Source organism: Lepus europaeus, chromosome 2 (assembly GCF_033115175.1).
Source record: "Lepus europaeus isolate LE1 chromosome 2, mLepTim1.pri, whole genome shotgun sequence".
NCBI lineage: Eukaryota > Metazoa > Chordata > Mammalia > Lagomorpha > Leporidae > Lepus > Lepus europaeus.
The window spans coordinates 143,894,503-143,917,518 of NC_084828.1; the positions used below are offsets into that span (position 1 = coordinate 143,894,503).

The following is a 23,016-nucleotide window of genomic DNA, read 5'->3' on the forward strand; positions in this document are numbered from 1 at the left end:
CAGCCAACTCTGCAGCAGCCCTGGGTGTCTTTTTTTTTAAAGATTTACTTTATTTATTTGAAATTCAGAGTTACAGAGAGGCAGAGGCAGAGAGAGAGAGAGAGAGAGAGAGAGAGAGAGAGAGAGAGAGATCCTCCATCTGATGATTCACTCTCCAGATGGCCACAATGGCTGGAATTGGGCTGATTTGAAGCCAGGTGCCAGGAGCTTCTTCCAGGTCTCCCTTGCAGGTGCAGGGGCCCAAACACTTGGGCCATCTTCTACTGCTTTCCCAAGCCATGGCAGAGAGCTGGATCGAAAGTGGAGCAGCCGGGGCTCGAACTGGTGCCCATATGGGATGCCAGCACTGTAGGCTGCGGCTTTACCTGCTACACCACAGCGCCAGCCCCGACCTGGGTGTCCTTGAGTTCAATTCAATTCTGACATTATCTCCCTGGAATTAGTGTCACACCCCACAGGTTCAAGGCTCACGCCCACAAAGCTGACCCCACTTCAGGTATGAGTTAGACCTCTGTACTTTCAGCCAATAGCCTTGTCTTCATTTTCAGTAATTTGTTAGAATGGCTCAAAGAATGGGTAGTGATGTATTCTAAAGGCTACAACTCAGAACAGTCGCCGGGGAGAGGTGCACGGGGCAAGGCGTGTGGAGGGGGCTTGGAGGTTTTGTGCCTTCTCCAGATTTGTCACCTTCCAGCGCCTCCATGTGGCCCTTAGCCTGAGGGTTCCGTGCATCCCATCGATGGATTTTGCGTGGTGCTGTCACCATGCAAGTGCGATTGATTGAATCATTGGCCATTGATGACTAAGCCAACATTTAGCCCCTCTCCTCTCTCTAGGGGTACAGGTGGGGCTGAAAGTGCCAACCTTCTAATCATGCCTGGGTCTTCTTGGTGACCAGCCCCCGATTAGAAGCCATTGGGATCCTTAGCCACCAGGCACCTCATTAGCATACAGAAGCCACTCTTGTGGGCCTAGAGATTCCAAGGGTCTCCTAAGCCCCTGTGGCAGGAATTGGAGACGCAGACCAAATGTGATTACAGAAGATGTTCCTATCACCCCCACAGCTGGGGAAATACAAGGGTTTTAGAAGCTCCTTGCCAGGAGCTAGGAGAGAAGAATGAATATATATTCTTACTATTTCACAGTATCATGATGGGACAGAAGGCACCATTGCGATAAAATGTTGACTAATAAAATGGTAACTGATGTCCTATTTATGACAAGGCAGCGGTCTAACCTTACGAGGGCCAGTAAGGGATTTATTGGTGAACGCGTCTGCCGAGTCCAGTGATGAGGACTCAGGTCTAGCTCGCCCCAGGAGCCAGATACTGGCAGCGGAATCTACTCTCTCTCAATGGCTCTTGAGCCTCTTCCTCTGTGTGGATTCTACTCTCATGAAGATTCCATCTAGGTGGTGGCCCACTGGGCCGCTCTAATGCCAGTTTCCCACTTTCCCCGAGTCAAGGCTGGCATGAAAAAGGGCCTGCCGTGGTGCCAGCTGTCCAGCTTGTATACCGCCGTGCCGCCTGTATTTGAGTCATGTGCCCATCCTTGAACCCCTCACAGGGGCCCCCAGGAAAGCAGAGTTCTGCTGGGCTCTGGTCTTGGCCACATGTTCCACTGTGGAGCCGGGGGCAGGCTGAAGCCGCTGTGGCTCAGCTCTCAGCTCCACTGTTCCACGGAGCAGAAAGGGAGGGGGTGGGGAATGGCACGGCTCTTTCTTTACAACACCTCCCGGAAACTGCATCTGCCTCTCTGCTTCCACGGCACAGGCAGGAATTTAGTCGCAAGGTTGCACACGGTGGCAAAGTGGCGGAGGGGAGGGTTAGGGCATACACTGTTTATTCTCACTTGTCCCCTACTAGCTAACGTCAGAGTTTCTATTTCTGAGGAAGAAAGGGGGAGGGGGTTGGGGGGAGAGTTGGCACGTGTTGTCACATTTGCTTTTGTGCAACGATCACACTTAATCTGCTGTCTCCCCATGATGGAGTCGAAACAGCATCGTGCAGAGCTGTGCTGAGAATCCTGAAGTCCGTTGATATGATGATGGATTGGCAGTATCTGCGGTGCCGGCAGAGAGGGAAGTGGAGTTCCCAATGCTGTTCATTTGCTACCTCTGCCTCTAGGGGTTCTCAGCCCTGGGGGTTGGGGGCGGACCTAGAAACTGGCATTTTTTTTAAAGAAACCTTTTGTTATGGAAACTATCAGGCAGATATAAAAGTAGAAAGAATAATACACAGACCCTTCATCTGCGTGCCACCCAGCTCAACAGTTACCCCCTCCGTAGCCAGTGTTGTGCTGCCTGTCCCCTGCACGCCTTCTCTCACCTCCTGGATCACCTTTTTTTTTTTTTTTTTAAGATTTATTTACTTATTTGAAAGGCAGAGTTGAGAGAGAGAGATGGAGCGAGAGAGAAGGAGAAAGATCTTCCATCTGCTGGTTCACTCCCCAAATGTCTGCAATAGCCAGAACTGGGCTGGTCTGAAACCAGGAGCCAGGAGCTTCTTCTGGGTTTCCCATTTGGGTGCAGGGGCCAAGCCCTTGGTCCATCCTCTGCTGCTTTTTCAGGCCATCAGCAGAGAGCTGGATGGGAAGTGGAGCAGCCGGGGCAGGAACCGGCGCCCATATGGGATGCCGGCACTGCAGGTGGCAGCTTTATCTGCTATACCACAGCACCGGGCCCCTTCCTGGATCATCTTGAAGCACATTAGTTGTGAGATTTTGTCAGTACATAGTTCAGTTTGTGTCTACAAGCAAGGATCCCTCCCATAAACACAGTATTGCCCTCACACCCTGGGCAATCAGCAGTTCTTTTGTGTCATCAAATACACAGTCAGTGTTCCCAGCAACCGGGGCTCTCATAGGATCTGGGAGCTGCTCAGGCGATTCTCACAGGCACCACCTTGCTCAGTGAATCTCATTCTGCCTTCCTGGAGCAGCACAGGGGCCCCTGGGGAGTGGGAGCTTTGATACAGGGAAGTCCCCGGCTGTCTTACCCTCATTCCTTACCATGTCCCTTCTATGCAGTGCCACCTGTGTGACAAGACGTTCATGAACGCCACCTTCCTCCGAGGCCACATCCAGCGCAGGCACACAGGCACGGCAGGAGGTGAGTGTTCTTGGTGTTAATGACCAGTGTATATGGGTTAATTGGCATCCTGTTTATGTTATTTGAGTAATTCTTTAAATTTTTTTTATGTTTTCAATTTTTGAAATATTTTTAACTTTTATTTGAAAGGCTGTGGTTCACTTCCCAAATACCTGCCACAGCTGGGATTGGGCCAGGCTGAAACCAGAGGCTGGGAACTCGATCCAGGTCTCCTGTTACCTGAGCCAGCACCCCTGCCTCCCACTGTGCACGTTAACAGGAAGCTGGAGTGGGAAGCGGAGCTGGGACTTGAACTCACCCAGCTGTTCCAGTACGGTATGCAGGCATTCCCCTGGCTGCGCCAGCGGTCTGTCCCTACTGCAGTAATTGTGCATTTACACTGCTGCATGTCAGGACTGGCACACCAGCTATGTTAAGTGACAAGGCAGTAATCATTCCCCTTCAGTGAGTTGTGCCAGGCGCTGTGGGAAGCTCTGTGTGCTCATCTTCAGCCCCACAGCAGCCCTGAGGGAGGATGGCTGTTGTTGGCTGCGTTTTGCTGTCTGGAGACTCCGAAGGTCACGGGACACTGTGTCCTGTGCCCTGAGTCAATGACATGGTGGCAAAGCTGATTCCAGACAGAGCCGAGCCTTGCAGAGGTGACAAGCGCCGCTGACTTTGGGACTTGGCCCTGGCCGCCTTTTCTTTGTGTGGACTCCACAGGAAAGCAGAAGCAGGAGGAGCCGGTGGAGGAGGTGTTAGAGGAGCTGCGAGCCAAGCTGAAGTGGACCCAAGGGGAGCTGGAAGCCCAGAGGGAGGCCGAGAGGCAGCGGCAGCTCCAGGTGGGTGTGGCGGGGGCCACTCAGGGGACTCTGATGCCCAGGACTGCCACGGGACCAAAATCCCGCAGGTTCTCTAGAGCCGTCAGGGCGAGGATAGCCCCTTCCTGGACAATACAAGTGATTTCAGGTGGTCTGGAAGGCAGATTCGAATTACTTTGCCTGACCCCTGTGGCCAAAAGTGCAGCAGAGAACTGCAGCTTCCCGCGTAGCTCAGAGCATCTGAGGGCATTTGGGCCTCAGTTTCTGCGGCACCAACAGTAGCTTTGTGAGGGCAAAGACTGAAAAAGCTCCAGGACTGGGCCCAGAGGCAGTGTCCTGTGTCGTGTACCGACGGCAGACACGCTGAGGACGCGTCGTTGGGCAGTGTTCTCCTCGTGCAAACCACACGGGGAGTCCTCGCACAAACCTCGGTGTGGCCGGTCAGCCATGCCGGTGGGCTCTGATGGAATCGAGGCGCGGTGAAGAGGACGTGTTTGAGTCTGTGGCTGCTGTGACACACAAAGCGATTTGAGGGTCAACTTATCTTTTTCATAAGGGAAAGAACCATGAAAGTATAGTGAACGCATAAACCAGTAGTAGCCTATTACCAGTTCTGAGGTACTGAGTGCTTTTGTATACCTGGCAGCTCAGTAGGTTTCTGTACACCCCTGTCACCAGAAACATGTGAGGAGCACATGGCGTTAGCATGTTAGGATGGCTGTGACGTCACCAGGCGTGAGGAATTTTCAGCTTTGCTATAATCATTTTTTTAAAAAATTTATTTACTGAGAGGCAGAGTTACAGACAGAGAGAGAGAGAGACAGACACAGAGAGAGGTCTTCCATCCACTGGTTCACTCCCCAAAAGGCCAAAACGGCTGGAGCTGGCCGATCCAAAGCCAGGGACCAGGAGCTTCTTCCAGGTCTCCCACATGGGTGCAGGGGCCCAAGCACTTGGGTCGTCTTTTGGTGCTTTCCCAGGCCATCAGCAGGGATCTAGATTGGAAGTGGAGCAGCTGGGACTTGGACTGATGCCCCATATAGGGTGCTGGCACCACAGGCGGAGGGTTAACCTACGCCATAGCACTGGCCCCTCTGCTATAATCTTACGGAACCAGCATATATATACTATATATATATGTATATATATATATACATAGTCTGTGGTTGACTGAAATGTGGCTGTGGGGTTCCTGACTATATGTGGAGAATGAAAATAAATAAACTTGCCCCGCTTATTTTTCTTTTTACTCATTGATCACTTCTGCCCTCAGCACGTGTTCATTGAGCACCTACTATGCCAGCACTATGAGGACTGGGAAGGAGGGGAAGACGTGACTCAGACCTCCGGAGGGCCTGTGGTCTAGTTAAGGCTGTCTTGGACTAGTCTCTTCCAAGTCCAAACAGTGGGGGCTGTGGGCTGAGTGTTCTTTGGGTTTTTGTAGTGACGTGCATATAAGCAGGGGGCCTGGCAGGCTTTCAGCAAATATTTGCTAACACGTGGAATTCGTGATTAGTGTATTGTTCTTTCTTCTTTCTTTCTTCTTCTTCTTCTTCATTTTTTTTTTTTTTGTAGGAAGCAGAGCTCACTCGCCAGAGAGAAATTGAAGCTAAGAAAGAATTTGACGAATGGAAAGAAAAAGAGCAGACCAAGTTTTATGGGGAACTAGATAAGCTGAAAAAACTATTCTGGGATGAAGTTCAAAGTGTCGCCAACCAGAACTCTACGCTGGAAGAGGTACCTGGTGAATAGAAGATCTCTGTCTGTCTCTCTCTCTGTAGCTCTTTTAAATAAATGAATAAATCTTAAAGAAAAAGCAAAGCATTCGACACCACTAAAATACCCAAGTTGAGAAATGGTTAACGTTTGGACCCAGTGTGGCTGAAACGACAGATGAGAGGAGTTAGCAAGACTGGTTCCAAGCTAAACTCAGGGGCTTCCAGTTCCTTAGCGCGGCCACCAGGCTCAGGGTTGAATACAGCCGTGGAGATGGAGATGCGCCGGGTTGTTTCTGTGACAGCGGCATAACCACTGGTGTGTGGAAAGGTGTCTGTCTTTGATCCAGTTCTCCGTGCCTTTCCCTGCAGGTCAAGAGTCGGGCATGGGTGCTTTGGCTCCGAGCTGAGCAAAGCCAGCCCTTCCTGGTGGTAGCCATGAGTTTTGGTGGGGAGAGGTGTGGGAGTCCCCAGGGAGTGGTGCGGGTGCCTGAGACTCCCCTGTCACTTCTGAGTGTCTAGCTTAGTCTTCAACTTCTTCCAGAATAAGGAGGACACCGGGCCGCAGTCAGGCGAGCTCGAGGCTTTGTGGGCCACAGGATTTAAGTGACATTGTGATGGCGCTCTTGCATCCTGTTCTTCCATGGGAACTTGCTTCTGTGCCAGGGCTCGGCCCTCAGGAGCATTCTTGGGACAGGCGGTGCTGAGTGTGTGGCTGTTTGCAGGCCCGTAGGCATTAGTGAGGATGTGCATGACATGTCCTTCTGACCGGCTGCTGGGGTAGGCACACACGAGCACGTCTTGATTGGATCTTCATCTAAATAAGGCTGCACCCTGGCCTTTCCAGAAACTTCAGGCACTGCAGTGTCACAGCGTGACTCAGTCCAACCTGGGATCGCTGCGGGATGAGGAGTCAGAGGAGCGACTCCGGCAAGCACAGGAGCTGCAGGCCCTGAGAGAGAAGATGGAAACTCAGGTGAGCGTGGCTCTGTGCCTTCCTTCCCCAGACCGGCCAGGAACCGGCTCTCTTCCCACAGGGCCTCTCATTTTGGCTCTGGATTTAGGGAAGTCGAAAGACATCAGAGTTGTGCATTTTCAGATCTGCTGATACTCGAAAGCAAAGCGTAGAACAGGGTCCACAGGTGAGGCTGGTAGGATGTGTGCCCTGTCGGATTTGCCTGGGTCATTTTCAGAATCCATCCCTCTGTGGGTCTGATTTGACCCTTCTGCCCTCTGTTTTGATTCTAACCCAGTTGCAAGCAGCTCTTAGTGTGACAGTTTCTTGCACCTGAGGATAGTTGGGAAGGGTCGGGGCGCAATGGTAAATGGCTAGCAGCCAGCTCTCTCTGGAAGTGAAAGAGCTGTGATCTGCAGCATTTGCCGATCCCATGGTGTAAACCCTCCCACCGTGGCCGATGTCCTGTGATCAACGTGAGGTCACCAAGTGGGGTTGGGAAGACTTGTGTCTGTAGCGCCTGTGGGCCGGTAGGGGGTGCTCCGGCCACGACTGGAGGAATCTCATTGCTGTCCGGGTGGTTATATGCTGGTTTGCGGCACTGATAACCCTGCAGTCAGCAGTCACTGGACAGAAGCTGTTCTGTTCAAACAGCTTCCCCTCCCCTCCCCATTATTTTCTGTCCTTGACCTTGGCCAGGCTCTGTGTTTCGTTCCAGCACCATAAGGCAGTACCTTTTATTTCCTGTAGCTTTATGATATGCTTTGAGAAGATATGCTTGATAACCTTTTAATCTTTTCCAGAGAACAGAGTGGAAGAGAAAAATGAAGACCCTGCAGGAGCAGCACGCGGTTGAGAAGAGAGAGGTAGCTGGTGCCGTGCAGTCTTGGGGTCGGGGAGGGGGGCGTGGCTTCCAGGACACGTCTTGTGGCTCAGCAGTCCCTGCCTTGGATCCCTGCCACCCCCACCCCCCACCCCAGAGCTGCTTGGCAGCTGTGTCGGGCTAATACACAGGAGCCAGCTGCCTGGCCAGGGGCTTCCCTCCTGAACCTCACTCATCCTTTGTTCTCTGGTCTTTTCTGCAATGATTCCTTGGCTGCCGTCCCCCCCCCCCCCCCAAGGGAGGGACGGGGGGGAGGGCTGGGCTGGGTGTCTCAGATGAATCCCTTGGGTATTTTGTGTTTGTGTTCTGTGACACGCCCCCCTCCCCAGAGAGGGCCAGGTGCCTGTGGACCTCACGGATGGTTCTGGGGCAGTCCCATGGCCTCGGGGCACAGAACACTGCTTCTGTGGCAGTGCCCCGGGATAGGCAGCTCATTAAGAGCCCCTGGGAAAGCTCATTGGTTGCACAGGCTTAGGTGGGGTTGGCCCAGGACAGATGCTCCTCACTCCATTTTCAAATGCGAAATACGTTCGAATTTATCCCCAAAGCAGAAAGCATCCATATTCAAGTACATTGATTGAAGTCCCACACTCACCTGTGCCCAACTGCCTGTCCCCAACACCTACCCACAGGTGCTAACTTTTACTGCGTTCTTGTGTAAAGAAATTCATAGTTTCTTTATGTAAGTATAAATAAGTAGTCTTATTTTTTCTATGCTTTTACATCAGAGGTACATGTTACCACATTTTCTTCACCTCTTGTTCTTACCTATAAACATTCAAAAATCAAAAATTTATTTACTTGAAAGGCAGAGAGAGAGAGAGAGAGAGAGATCAATCTTCCATCTGCTGGTTCACTCCCCAAATGCCTACCATAGCTGAGGCAATGCCAGTCCAAAGCCAGGAGGCTGGAACTCCATCCAGGCCTCCCCTGTGGGTGACAGGAACCCGCCTACCTGGGCTATCACCCTCTGCCTCCCAATGTGCGCATTAGCGGGAAGCTGGAATCAGGAACTGAGTCAGGACTTGAACCTTGAACCCTGGGCACTCCAATATGGGATGAGGGGTCCCAAGCTGCAGCTTAACCCGCTGGCCCACAAAGCCCACCCCTTTTTTATTATATTTATTTATTTGACAGGTAGAGTTACAGACAATGAGAGGTAGAGAGAGAGAGAGAGAGAGAGGTCTTCTATCCACTGGTTCACTCCCCAAATGTCTGCAATGGCCAGAGCTGAGCCAATCTGAAGCCAGGAGCCAGGAGCTTCTTCTGGGTCTCCCACACAGGTGCAGGGGACCAAGCACTTGGGCCATCTTCTACCGCTTTCCCAGGCCACAGCAGAGAGCTGGATCGGAAGAGGAGCAACCGGGACTAGAACCGGTGCCCATATGGGATGCCGGCACTGCAGGCAGAGGCTTAACCTACTGCACCACGGCACCCCTATTTGGTGGTTTTCGAATGCTCTCAGTTTACCTGAAGGACCCTCAGAGGGCTGTACCTGACAGATAACCCTTGCTCTCCCGTCTTAGGGCTCTTTGTTCCATTCTTCTCAGCACAACTTGAAAATGTCTTGTTAGAAAGCCAGAGTTGGAGATCCTTTGCTTCCGGTGACCCCCCCCCACCCCCCCCAGCCAGCATTTGCCTGTAGGGCAGGTGCTGCAGACGGGGCACTCGGAGGGCCCCGCACACATTTTCTGAGCCGCCTTCCTTGCCCACCAGCTGAAGGAGGAGAACGAGAGGCTCCAGGCCGCCCTCACTCAGGACCAGAGGAAGGCGGCGGCCCAGTCCCAGCGCCAGATCAGTGCGCTCCACGCCCGGCTGCAGGAGCAAGCCCGCCTCATCGCCTCCCAGGAGGAGAAGGTAGGTCTGCCTCTCCCTGGGCTTTCCTGGCTGCTTCTTGGATTCTGCAGTGCGCAGCAGGGCTGATGTCCTTAGGCTCCTGGAGGGTAGGGGAGAGGCCTGCAGGGTGTGGGGAGTGCAGTGCTGAGGCTGCCTCTGGCTGCCCCAGGCTGAAGGCGCTGGGTCCTTCTTGGGGGCTGCTAGGAGATGGGGTCTCAGACATCAGAGGCCGTGCACGATGCCCGCCACTGGGTGGCGCTCTGCATGCTACTTCCCGTGAGCCTCTTCACTGCCCTTCGAGGTGTGCATCACCTTTTCCGGGATGACAAACAGGCTGGAGAAGTAAACAGGCTGGAGAAGTCCAGTGCCTGCTTACTCTGTGCAGGGCAGCGCGTAAGCGACAGGCGTGAGACCCAGCCACAGCCAGGCCGGTGGAGCGTGGAGCTTGTGCTCGCAAACGTGGTTTTGTTGCTTTTCTCTTTTCTTTTCCCAAAGAAACCTTTTATTTAAGGAATACAGACTTCATGCATTTCATAAGTACAACTTTAGGAATATAGTGATTCTTCCCACCATGCCCGCCCTCCCACCCACTCTCTCACCCCACCTCCCCCTCCCTCTCCCATTCCCAGTCCCATTCTCCACCAAGATCCATTTTCAGTTAACTTAATACTCAGAAGACCAACTCTATACTAAGGAAAGAGTTCAACAGTTTGCACCAAAAAAAACTCAAAAAGCCGTCCTCAACAGTCGAGACAAGGGCTGTTCAAAGTCTTTGCATCTCGAAGTTAATTTCACTTTTTTTCTTAAAAAAAACTTAATTAACTTTAAAGCAGCACCCAAGAATGATATACCTTTTGCAAGCAGACATAACTATAACTTGTGAGACATAAGAATATCCTTTACTTAATACATCGAAAGAAAGTGAGTCCCTGGGAACAAGTTTTATCGTTAATTAAGGAAGCACCTAAGAAAGCAGGCGATGGAGTTGCCCGCTTAGGCATAACTAAAACTTATGTGACATAAGAATGTCTTCCCCTTAATACACTAAAATGACATAACTCTTTGAGAGCAAGTTTTACTGTTAACTCTCATAGTCCATCTCTTTGAGGACAGAGGTCCTGCATGGGGAGCTGGTGCACAGTGACTCCTGTTGCTTATTTAGCAATGAACACTCTGATCAGACATGGTTTCTGAACCATCAGTGCATAGCCTCTGAGGGTGGGCTTGTCAGCGATGCTGGTGGACCCAAGGTGCCTGCTCGCTGCCCCCCTCTCTGCTCCAACCAGCCCCTGGGGCTCTGCACCCATGGCTCATCATTCTCTGCCCGGCTCAAGCTCTCGGAGCCCTGGCTCTGTGGAAAAGCTGCGTTTTTCCCCTTGGGGGCCCCTCTTGGGGCCTCGGATCTTTACCACGGTTATGACATCACATTCTCTGGGACCGGCCTCCACAGAGTCCCTGGCGGAGCACCTGCTCCGTGCCCATGGCCGGCTGTGTCCTGCTGTCCCAGCCCCGCCTTGCCAGCCAACATCTCTCCCCAGCTCCCCTGCGGCTTTTCTTTGCCTTCCCCCCCAACCCCCCAGCACTTAGCTCCTCTCTGCTGTGGTCTAGGCTCCAGGTTCCATTGACTCAAGGTCATAGAAGTAGGTTAATAGGGTTTATTTTTATCGTAACATTAAGGAGGAGATAGTTGTACAGCATGGTTAGCCAAAAAAACGATGCTGTTGGCAAACCAGACTGTTTTCCCGTTTTTTTTTTTTTTAAATAGTGTTTGAAAATTTTATTTATTTGAAAGGCAGAGAGAGAGGGGGAGAGGGGGAGAGGGGGAGAGGGGGAGATGGAGAGAGGGAGAGAGGGAGAGAGGGAGAGAGAGAGAGAGAGAGAGAGAGAGAGAGAGAGAGAGAGAGAGATCTTTCATCCACAGGTCCACAGGTTCACTCCCCAAGTGGCCACAACGGCCAGGGCTAGGCCAGGCTGAAGCCGGGAGCCAGGGGCCTCCTCCAGCTCTCCCACGTGGGTGCAGGGGCCCAAGCAGTTGAGCGATCACTGGCTGCCTTCCAGGTTGCACTGGCAGGAAGCTGGGTGCAAAGCGGAGTAGCTGGGTCTCAATCTCACACTCTGATGGGGACTTCCCCAGTGGCGGCTTAACCCACTGCACCACGACGCCTGCCCCAGACTGTTTCCTGCTTAGAGCATGGATCTTTGTTTCCTGCATCACCCTCACAGTTGCCAGGTGGCTGTCACAGCCACCATATTTGGTGCAAGAAGCTGATGAAAAAGCCCCTTCCAAGACTTCTGCTAGTGTGTATTATCGGCCAAAGCTCTGTCACGTGGTCGTCTGTAGCCTCAAGAAAGGCTGGGAAGGCGGATCCTTAGCTTTTCAGTGTGTAGAGGGGAGCTAGGCAAAGGAGGAGGCAGTGAGAACGGGTGTTGGGTGAGTTAGCCATCAGTAGGGGCCATGGCCGGTGGTGAGATGTAGCTCACACCCGAGCCGGAGAGGGCAGCGCAACCCACAGAGCTCACGGCAGGGAACGGCCGAGCCTGGGAGTAGACAGGCCAGAGATGTGAGCATGGCCAGGAGGTTTCCCTTCTCCCTGACTCCACTCTGTTCTCATCAATGTTCTCTTTTTCTCTGAAGACCAACTCTTCTTCTTTTCTGTTCCATGGGGCCAAGCAACCAACACAGCACTAAATAGAGAAGAGTAAAAACAGTTGGCTGCCAACAGCTTTGGACTTCGCTTGTCAGTCCAGAGCTCTCCGCCCAAAGCTGGCCTGTTGGCTGTGGCTGCAGTGTGAACTCGCCTGTGGCTGCCCGCCTGCCACCTGTGGCAAGGGGAAGGAAGAGGCACTTCTTGGAAAAGGGGGGGTTGGACAGAAGGCTCAGTGCATGTCCACACCAACCTTTGGCTGGGATCCCGTTTCGCCTCCCTCCTCAGGGTCGCTCAGCCCAGGTGCTCACAGCACAGGAGGGGAGCCCCACCTTACTTTGGCTGTCTTCCATCCGTTGTACCAACGTTAGGGGCCACGCGCCTGTCCACTGTGTTTCCATGGGGCTCCCAGTCCCAAGCCACAATCACTGTTGAGGGGCTGTTCTTGCCTCCCCTGCCTTGGGAAAGGTCCCCATCACTGATATCAGCCTTGGTGCATCCCTTTTCCCGGTTAGTGGTGGGAGATGTGCTTGGGGGCTTGAGTCCTGCATCTGAGCGCCTTCTGGTCCCCAGTGGGTAGCATGGAAACCAGGACCTTGTGGGGACCGATCTGGTGCTCAGGTAGAGGTCCCACAGCGCCCCCTGCTGGCGGTGACCTGCTCTCCCTCTCTCCCACTTTCTTGCAGATCCAGGCCTTGTCCTGCAGGAAGGCCGAGGGTAAGTCTGTGTTTGGGTGGTTTGTAAGTCTCGGCTGCTGTCGTGGGCTCTTCCCTCTCCTCCTCCTCATCACCTTGAAGGGAGACCACTGGTAACAGCAGCCCATGGCACATGAGGCAGTGATCAATGGGGCTGGGTTCATGAGCAGGCTCTTGGCTCTTTCTAATTCTCTGGGCATGGAGTGAGGCTCTCAGGGTTGCCAATGACCTTGACCGTCTCCCCAGTATGTAGCCCATTGGTCCCAAGCCCTGGGGGCTGTGGCCTGTTTCACATAGGCACTCTCCTCCTCTTGAGTGTATGTGTGCACCTGTGTGTAGTGGGGTGCAGGTGCTGGGTAGACAGTGACCCACAGGGTACTGCTCCTGTGTGGGGGACCTGAGCTAGCCCTTTGGGAAGCCTGCCCCTTCGCCTGCCATGCCCCAGCTCCCCTGTTCTGCCGGCTGGCTGCCTCTCTGCCTTTGTTGTACGCTCACACCTCCTCCCTCCCCAGCCCAAGGCTAGATACTTCTTTGGCCACTTTGCAGGCAGTTCAGAGAGGCCTGTGGTCCCGAACTTCCTGCAAGCTGGAGCCGAACCGTTAGTAACAGCCATGTGCTGGTCATTGGCCAAGTATTCCAGATCCATCGTCTTGTTACGTCATCTCCTTGATGAGGCTTAGAGAGGCTCAAGAACTTTGCCATCTCCTGCACGGGTAGTGAGGGGCAGAGCTGGCACGTGGCTGCTCACCTCTCTGCCTCCTGTGCCCAAGGTTGTGGCCACTGCTCCACCCTGCCTCCCTCCGGTAAAGGTGAACTGGCTGGTGGCTCGCTCCTCCTGGCCAGCCCTCCCCTGGGGATGGTGCCCAGGGCACTCATGCTGCTTCCTCTCTCAGGGACCCCGGAGGCGCCCAAGGCTGTGGACACAGAGGAGGACTCTCCTGAGGAAGGTGGGGGCCTTCTTTTCTTACCTGGGTATGGTACACAAAAAGCAGCCTCGCTGTTTTCCCTGCTTAGCTGCATCTGGGTGCCTGGAGCTGGGGTGAAGGGAAGTGGGGACAGGAAGTGGTAGTTCTTGAGCGCCTGGTGTGGGCTAGGCCTGTTAACAGAGAGGCCCTAGCCTGATGGGACACCAGGCTCAGAGAGGGTCTGTAACTTGCCCTGAGTCACACAGCCAGCAGGGGGCGGAGGTGGGCTTTGGAGTGGGGTTCCATTTGCAGCCTGCTCCGGCACTGGTTCTGTCACCTAGTGCTATCCCGAGCAACAGGGGAGAGAGCTCGCTGCATTGACTTAAAAATGGCCTCTGCTGCTTTGTTCAGCGTGGAGAGTGAGCGGCAAACAGGTGCGCAGGGCCTGGCTGAAGCGCGGGACCTTGCGTGGCCGCCTCAGAGCACCGGCGTCTGCTGCTTTCTCTCTCTCCACGCAGTGAGGGCTTCCCACGCGCAGAGCCCTCTGCTGGATGTGGTAAGGGTGCGAAAGAGCCACAAAGAATCCAGATGCCCTCCCTGACTGCAAGGTGCTCCTAGGGAAATCAGGGAGGGGCACTTCCGGGGTGATCAGAGAGCTGCCCGGGCACCTGCTGGCCTGAGCCTGCCGGTGGAGCGAGGCTGTGACATGACTTTCCCAGGGTCCCTGGCAGACTCCTTGGGGGAGGATTTTACCTGTGGCCACTGGAATTCACCACGGGATAGTTTGATTTGTTTTTGATATGAGATCATTTTTTAATTTTGAGATGGTGACCTATGTACTTTGCAAGAGAAAAAGCAGTGAGGGAGTGTGCCGAGTGCGGGGTGGGTCCCCTCCTGCCCAGCTGGCCAGCCTCCTCTCCGAGGGTCACACGGCCACTGCATCCTCATGTGGTCTTCCAGGCACACCCTGCACACACCAGCGTGCCTCTGTGGGCCTATCATTTACTTTCCCCCAGGGGGAGCCAACACACTACACACATCGTTCTGTAATTATGCAGAGTCTTTTTCATTATTTGAAAACGATTTATTTATTTGAAAGGCAGAGTGATATACACACACACACACACATACACACATTATATCTGCTGGGTCACTCCCCAAATGCCAGCAACAGTTGGAGCTGGGCCAGGCCTAAACCAGGAGCCTGGAACTCCTTCCGGGTCTGCCACGTGGGTGGTGGGGACTCAAGCACTTGGGCCATCCTCTGCTGCCTTCCTAGCAGGAGGCTGGATGGCAAGTGGAGCAGCCAGGACCTGAACCGGCGTTCTGATCTAGACTGTGGGTGTCCCAAGCAGTAGGCCAACCCTCTGTGGCACAATGTGTGCCACTGTTTCCATTTTTAACTACTTATTTGGGAAATCATTTCCTATCATTGTACATAGAATCTGTTCATTATTTTTTCAGGGCTTTGCAGTATTCCATCAGATGGAAGAAGCAAAATGTGTTATTTTTATTTTTTAAAATATTTTTACAGGGGCCAGTGTTGTGGCACAGTGAGTTAAGTCACCACTTGCAATGGTGGCATTAGAGTCCTGGCTGCTCTGTTTTTGATCCAGCTCCCTGCTAATGCACCTGGGAAGGCAGCAGAAGGTGGCCCAAGTACTTGGGTCCCTGCCACTCATGTGGGAGACCAGGATGGAGTTCCTGGCTCCTGGCTTCAGCGTGGCCCAGTCCTGGCTATTGGGGCCATCTGGGGAGTGAACCAGCAGATGAAGGATTTCGCTCTGTCTCTTTCTGTCACTCTGCCTTTCTTATTTTATTTGAAGGAGAGAGAGGGAGAGAGAGAGAGAGAGAAAGAGAAAGAGAGAGAGAGATGGATGATTCATGTCCTCAAATGCATGCATGCTCCAGAGTTGGGCCAGGCCAAAGCGAGGAGCCTGGAACTCAGTCCAGGTCTCTCATGTGGGTTGCAGAGTTCCTAGGACTCAAGGACTGGGGCCATCATCTGTTGCCTCCCAGAGTGTGCATTGGCAGGAAGCTGGATCAGAAGCGGAGGAACCAGTACTCACACCAGGCCCTGGAATATGGGATGTGAGCATCCTAAATGGAGACTTAGCTGCTGCACCAAATGACAGCCCCCCCCCACGGGTTTAGCCAGTCCTCTGCTCCCCCCCTGCAGTGCATTTACCTTGGGGCACAGTTGTAAAAGCCAGAATGACAGGTACCTTCTGGGGAAGCTCTCTGTTGCATGAGGTCCTCAGGTTGGGTGAGACCCAGCTCCTCAAACTGGGCATGCAGGGTTCTAGAGGGGAAGGGCCTGAGAGACCCGAGTCAGGGGGGCCCTGGTGGGGTTCCCATCATCCTGGGCTGGGCCTCTTCCCGCACTTGGCCGCCTCACCCCATCCTGGGCCAGCAGGCAGCAGCGTCCCTCGGTACCTGGTTAGAAATGCAGAGGTGCAGCCCACCCTGGACGAAGTCAAGCAGAGATTCTGGGCCGTGACCATCTACATGTTCATTGTATCTATTTTTTAAAAAGATTTATTTATTTACTTGAAAGAGTTACAGAGAAAGAGGGAGGGACAGAGAGGGAGAGAGGTCTTCTATCCACTGATTCACTCCCCAAATGGCCACAATGACCAGGGCTGGGCCAGGCCGAAGCCAGGAGCCAGGAGCTTCATCCAGGTCTCCCACATGGGTGGCAGAGGCCCAAACACTTGGGCTGATCACTGCTTTCCCAGGAGTGTTAGCAGGGAGCTGGATCAGAAGTGGAGCCGCCAGGAAACACAAACCGGCGCCCATATGGGATGTTGGTGTCGCAGGGAGTGCCTTTACTCACTATGTCTCAGTGCCGGCTCATGGGTGACAGCCACAACAAGGCCAGTGACTCTGTTGTGGTGCTGGGCACACCTTGAGAATCACCCAGGGAGCTGGTGACTATGGAGGGCCCCTTTCCAACGCTGCCTGCCCCAGAGAGCCTAGGGGCTGCAGCTGCCTTTGCGGTTCCCCTGGCGACAGGGTGCAGCCAAAGTTGAGGCACTCGCCCTGGGGCAAGCTTGCTGGGCCCCACCTGCTGAGTTAGTGACTCAGAAGGCTTGGAATGGGGCTCTCAAGTCACCAGGAGATGCTGACACTGTGGCTGTCACCTGAGGACCTCAGCCCCGGAGCAGCTACTTCTCAGGCATGGCTGTTTGTGAGAATACACAGGGAGTTCCAACAGTAAAGTATCACCCTCAGGGACTCAGAGGTCACCAGCCTGGGTAGGGGCGCAGGTGCTGCAAGCCTGCAGCCAGGCTTTGGACCCCAGGCTCCTCTGTGAGCGCCTGGTGGCCAGAGAGCCTCCCGGAGTCGCCAGCCTCCCACACTTGTTCTGTAAACGTCTGTTGAGTGACAGCTTGGTGCCCCTCTAGCCCCAGGCCCCCCGTTCTACACCTGCAGAGCCCTCCTGGGAGTCATTCCAGAATCTTCCTGGACCGCCCCCTTTGTAGCAGTCACGGTCATTGCTTGTTTTGTTGCCCTCTGGATCAGTGATTCTTTTTTTAAAATTTCTTTTTTAAAAATCTATTTATTTGAGAGGCGGAGAGAGAGGAGGAAGCTGAGGGAGGTGGGGAGGAAGAGAGAGAGAGAGAGAGAGAGAGAGAGAGAGATAGGTAGAGAGAGAGAAACTCTCCTATTTGCTGGTTCACTCCCAAATACCTGCAATAGTTGGCAATGGGCCAAGTCACAGCTGGCAACTCAATGCCAGTCTCCTACGAGAGTGACAGTAACCCAGTTACTGGGGCCATCACGGCTGCTCCCGAGGTGCCAGCCCCAAAGCTTCATGTTAAGCTGTGGCCGGGCTGACTTCCATCTCAGACGTCCACACTGGCAGGGCCTGAGGACGCAGAGGGGGCTTGGGGCTTCTGAGTTCCTGGTGTCCAGGAGCTGAGACACCCCAGCTTCTGACCCAGGGCTGCACCCTCAGGAGGGGTCCTGGGCTCACAGGCCTGAGAGCAGGACCATGGGCGGCGTGAGTGAGGCCCGCAGGTGCACAGCGCAGGTGCACAGTGCGGAGGGCTCTGGGCATGGGGCTCCTGCACCCGAGCTCACCGCAGTGGGATCTCATGCTGCAGAACCGGAGGACCCCCGGGAGGAGCAGCGGAAGGTGCTGGCGGCTCTGAGGCGGAACCCCACCTTGCTGAAGCAGTTCAGGCCAATCCTGGAAGACACCCTGGAAGAGAAACTGGAAAGCATGGGGATCAAGAGGGTAGGTTCAGGGGCCTCTGTTTGAAGGGCCGACCCCTGTAGTTTAGACCCAAGGTGTTGTCAAACTTAGGAGCGATAGACTCCTGTTTGCCTTGTAAACCCGTCCACCTCATGGGTTCCACTGCAGATGCTCGGTGTCCTGGAAGGAACCCCGCACACCCTCACCCTCTGGGTCCTGACAGAGGGGCTTTAATTGGCTCGGTCTGGCTGATGGACAGAGCCCCTTTGGGAGAAGTGTCATCTTCCTGTCGGTCACCTGTGGCATGGATGACCGTGCCTGCTCTGCAGGTGCCTGTGGGTGGGCAGGCACTGGAAGCCGGGTCCGGTTCCGGTTAGGATTGGACTGCGTTGTTCCTTCTCACTTGGATTTGATCAGAGTGTGCATGTGGTCATTGGAGGCATCATGAAATCTATTCAGGAAAAATACACTTTGTTCCAGTAGCCAAACATCACATCACTGAACTTGCTCTCTGTGGAGAGGAAGCACGGGAAACAAGACATCTGGGTGTAATTCAGGACGGCGCTCACTGAACTTTGGTTTCTGCCACTGCTCACTCTAACTGCCGCCCCGTGTTCAGATTTGACTAACGAGTTTCTAACCTCGAGTGAATCCTCCTCTTGGATGCCGGGGCGTCCCGGGACCCTCCCGCGGGCTCTGGGTGGGCATCAGTAGCACAGGCAGCTCCCAGTAGGTGTGGCCAGGACACACTTTTGTTTTCTGCACTTTGGTGTTCAGACACTGTTAGCCATGCTCGCTAAGGATTTAGCCAGGTGGCAGGAAAGCTGTGCTGTGACCCTGGCTTGATCCTGCTGTGCAGATTTGGGCGGGGGGTTCCCAGACCCTGCGCCGCTGCCCTTTCAGCAGCTCACCCCCATCTGATCCCCATCTCATGCCCCCCACCCCCAATCCTCCCCGGACTCCCAGGTCAGCAGCAGCACGGGGGAGAGGCTGAGCGGGAGGGGGAGGGGAGCTGCGGTCTGCAGAGGTGCGCTCTGTCCCGGCAGGATGCAAAGGGGATCTCGCTTCAGACCCTCGGACGCCTGGAGTCCCTGCTCCGAGCCCAGCGTGGGCAGAAGGCCAGGAAGTTTGCGGAATTTCTGAGGCTGAGGGAAAAACTTGTGGAGGAAGCCAGCAGCAGAGTGGAGGAGAGGCAGGAGAAGAGGGCCGCGGGGTCCCGGCCAGGTACAGGGGTGGGGGGAGGCTCGCTGGGGAGCGGGGTGTTCTGGCTAAAGCTTGGGAGGGAGGACCCTCCCAGGTGGGGGCTGAAAGTTCCGTGTGGGGAGGCAGAGTCCGGGGTAGAGAGGGGGGGTGCACTCGTTGGCGGAGCGCCAGGGCTGGAGCCTGGATCCCTGCTCCGCGGCATCACTCTGGCCGCTGGACTTGCCACGCCCACAGCTGACGGAAGGGAATCTGCCTGGGGTTGTTCATCAGCTCGTCCCCCTTCTGTTTAACCTGTGTCCTCTGCTGACTCACTGAAGCTTTCGTTTGTTACTGCATCCGTGCGTCCGTGCAGCACAGTGCTTGCTGAGGTTGACCCTGTGCCAGGGCCTGCCCCTCCGCCTGGGCAACCTTCAGGGCTCCTGATGCAATAGAGCCCCACACGGGGCAGGTGGGACCAGGAGGAGGGGGTGGGGCCCCGGAGGATGAACAGAAACACCTGGGAGGAACGTTGCTCCTCCTTCGTGCTCTCCCCCACTCCCCTGCTCCATCCTCTAGTCAGAAAGCCTGGAGGGAGAGATTCCCCCTGCCCCGGGCTTGCCTCCTCTGCTGTCCCCTGGCCTTGGCAGCCTGGCATCTCTGGGGCACGCACTGAGGCATGAGACAAGCACTGGGGTCCAGGGCACTTGGTAAACCTCTGCTTGCAGCTGCGTGGCCACGCCTTCCCAGGCGCCACAAGTGCTATGCTACTGCCCACCTCCTGTCTCTGCTCAGTCCACGCCTCTTCTCGCTCCGGAGTGAGGCTGCGGCATGTAGGGAAGGCGCTGGCCCAGGGCCAGGCTTACATCTCCTGATTGCTTCCGTGGAATCACGACAAGTCCCCTATGGTGTCAAAGCCCCTGTGAGGTGGGGAGGATGATGCCGACTGCAGGTGCTCTGGGCCCCTGGATGGGGCAGGGGACATGCTTCGCTCCGCGTCTGGTGCACGGATCACAAGCTGGGCTGCTTGCCCTCAGCAAGTTTGTCTTTGCCTCCGCCTTGCCGTCAGGCCGCTCTGTGTAAGTGCATCCTCCGAGAGAAGCGAACTGTGACCGTTTCTGACCTTGAACTATAGGAAGCAATGCATTTTACACTGTCACTCCGTCCATGGGCCAGTACTTAGAGTCCTGTGAAACATTTTTCTTTCCTCTTTCTATAAAAAAATAGCTGCTCCCGCATCCCTCTTCCCCCAACAAGGTCTTGATGCATTTTGGAAAAGAGGCTGCATCTCATTACCTGCCTTGGGCACCACCTTGCCCCCAGGTCGCCTGTGGGAGGAGGTTGCTGTGGCTTTCATGGCCCATGTAGTCCTGTGGCGACCCCTGCTGGCAGCGGGGCCTTCCTGCAAGGCTGCCTGCACTGCAGCCGCTTGTCTTCCTTGAGGTCCCCATCTGGTGCTCCAGACACGTGGGCCCCTCTCCAGCTCCGTGGACTCCTGCTCATCTCTGGCAAGGCCCAAATGGCCCTGGCACAGCTGGCTGCCTTCCTGCTGTCTGATGAAACTGCACCCATGGTCCCAGCGTGAGCTTGGCCAGCGGCAGGACACCTGTTAAATCTGCTGTGGTTACTGATGTGTGCGTGACTACACACACACACACACACACACACATGGCAGCAGAGTGACTTGTTCTTTTGCTCCACAAATCATTCCTTTTCGTACTTTCAGTCCAAAGCCGGCGGAGCACGCTGGTCACCAGAGAGGCCCAGCCAAAGCCCAGGACCTTGAATGTGGCCTTGCCCTCCAAGCCAGCACAGCTGCCCACGCCTGCTCCTCAGACTCACGGCAGCCGTGGCCCTGGCCCCACTCAGGTGTCCACCCCCGTTCCGCGCCCCAGAGCCCATGGACCTCCCAGCGCTGCTTCCCCTGGGCCTGGGCTGAGGTGAGCTGTGGTGGTGGCTCCTGGGCTCCAGACAGCTCCTGGACACGGGTGCGGGGCAGAGAGGGGAACAGCAGGTGCTTCCAGAGGGGTCCAGCCTGGGCTCCTATAAGGGACTGCAGAACCTCTGTTCCCAGCCAGGACAAACCTACCCTCCTCCTGCCCGTGTCTCCCCCCAGTCCCAGTGGCTGTCCCCGGGGCCTGAGGGAGGGCGCAGGGCTCGCACGTGGGGACGCCCGCTCACTCGTTCTCTCATTTCTTCTCCTTGGCCCTGCAGCACCACGTCCCCGTTCAGCTCTGAGGAGGACTCGGAAGGAGACGCCGTGAAGCCTGTGTCCCTTCAGCCCCCGCAAGCTGCCCCCCGGATGGCGGCCCGGGCAGGGGATGGCTGGGACTGGTCTGACACCGAGACCTCCGAGGAGCGCGCCCAGCCCCCTGGCCAGGGCTCAGCAGGGCTGGCTTCCTCCGGTGAGTGGCCTGGGACCACCAGGGGCTCCTCCTCCAGCTGGGCCGCCCTCCCACAGCACAGAGAGCACTGACTGTGGCCAGAGTAGGGTGGGGCGGGGGAATGGGCAGAGAGCAGCCTCGCTCTGTTCGGAGGCCGTGGGGCCCAGGCTTGCCGCCAGTGCAGCCTCCCTTGGAGACAAGACCAGCACTGGAGGCCAAAGCGCCGGCCCCTGCAGCCTCCCCAGATCAGATCCTGTACTTGTGCCTGGGGTCGGGTCAGCAAAGCAGACCCTGAGAGTGGGGGGATCTTAAAGTAGCAGCGGTGGGAATGTTCCAGCACCTTGCTATGCAGTCCTAGGGAGAGGTCAGAGAGAGGCTGCCTCCAGGTGAGACCAGGGCTGCTGCCCTCCCAGCCCTGTGCTGGGCCACTTCTGTGGGGAGGAGATGGGGGCATCCCTCCTGGTCTTGCTCCCGCCGGTGGGTGGAGCAGAGTTCTCTCTTGGGTGCCCCCTAGGTGGAGTTTTCTCTGTACTGGTGCTCACCACGGGCTCTGCTCTGTGTGGCCGTTTTGCCCTGAGCCCCTCCTCACTCCTGAGAAGGCTGTGTTATACACAGTCCCTGCCTTGCCACGGCTGGACTAGGGACCCTGGGGTGTGAGAGTGTGTCCTCCCGAGCACTGTGAGTTCACTGTCAGTGCTGCATTTTACAGGGCAGTCAGCCGTTTTGACGGGAGGTGGGCTTTGCCTAGGGATTTTGGTGCCGCTGTGGCTAACCTCCCACTCCCTGACCCCACCCCTGGCCCCGTGCTCTGGGCGCACTCACGGTGGACCAGGCTAAGTTACAGTGGCGTTGGCTAAGTGAGCCGTGTGACATGATCTTTCAACTGCAGTATTGCAGCTTGCGATGGTGCGCCGGGTGTAACCCGGTGTAGGTGGAGGGGTATGTGGGGTCCACGCCTGTGAGACGTGGTGGCTAGTTCCAGATCACAGAGCTGGTGTCGCGGCCAACCGAGGTTCTCTATTACGTTCCTGAAGTAAGCGGGGTGGAGTCACTATTTATTTACTTGAAAAAGTAAAAGGGTTTTTCTCGGGAACGACTGCTGTGGGCTGGCTGTGCTCATCGTGAGACCAGCTCCAGTCTTTTATGCTGCCTGGGTTCTTGCGCACGAGCTTGGGTGTGGGGGATCAGAAGAGTAAAAGCAGCCTCCAGGCAAACCCAGGGAGAAAGATCTAAGGGAAAACAGGACGCCTGCAGTGAGCCTTTTAACAAACATGAGTAGTCTAACAAGTATGTGTTTTTGTATCGAAAGAGTAGTAAGAAATGTACTTTCCTAGCGAATCTTGTGATGGCCCAGGCAGCCACACTCGGTTGCGGTGGGCAGCCTCAAGTCCCCGCCAGTGACCTGTGGGCCCCAGGGGACCCTATTAGTCTTACAGGAAAGCTCTTTGACCTGTTCAGCAAGTAGACTTTGAAATTCACCTTGTGTGTGGAAAGGGCATCTTGGAGACCTGGCATGTGACTATTCCTGAAACATGCTGTTTCCTAACAGCCCACAGTGGCTCACTGGGCATTTTTCTTCCCCAAATGATCATGCCTACTCCCACTCTTTCAAGGTTTTCTTACAGAATGGCTCACCGTGGCCTCAGCTGCATTTTCTAGCTAAGACTGAACTAAAGAACATGCAGCTTACGCGTTTTCACAGCCAGTAA

At 55.2% G+C, this 23,016-nt stretch overlaps 1 protein-coding gene across 2 annotated transcripts in view; it reads left to right on the forward strand.

The window, feature by feature from the left end:
- DZIP1L (DAZ interacting zinc finger protein 1 like) overlaps positions 1 to 23,016 on the forward strand; it is a 39,958-nt gene that overhangs the window by 13,415 nt on the left and 3,527 nt on the right. Inside the window, exons 4-15 of one of the 2 annotated variants that reach the window (XM_062214247.1) lie at positions 3,028 to 3,109; positions 3,812 to 3,930; positions 5,485 to 5,646; positions 6,472 to 6,600; positions 7,383 to 7,445; positions 9,179 to 9,319; positions 12,630 to 12,660; positions 13,532 to 13,585; positions 17,653 to 17,786; positions 18,791 to 18,968; positions 20,650 to 20,863; positions 21,138 to 21,328. In XM_062214247.1, the coding sequence (XP_062070231.1) occupies positions 3,028 to 3,109; positions 3,812 to 3,930; positions 5,485 to 5,646; positions 6,472 to 6,600; positions 7,383 to 7,445; positions 9,179 to 9,319; positions 12,630 to 12,660; positions 13,532 to 13,585; positions 17,653 to 17,786; positions 18,791 to 18,968; positions 20,650 to 20,863; positions 21,138 to 21,328 (1,498 nt within the window). Of the gene's footprint in view, positions 1 to 3,027; positions 3,110 to 3,801; positions 3,931 to 5,484; positions 5,647 to 6,471; positions 6,601 to 7,382; positions 7,446 to 9,178; positions 9,320 to 12,629; positions 12,661 to 13,531; positions 13,586 to 17,652; positions 17,787 to 18,790; positions 18,969 to 20,649; positions 20,864 to 21,137; positions 21,329 to 23,016 lie in introns of both variants that reach the window. The other variant, XM_062214238.1, reaches the window with a different exon arrangement.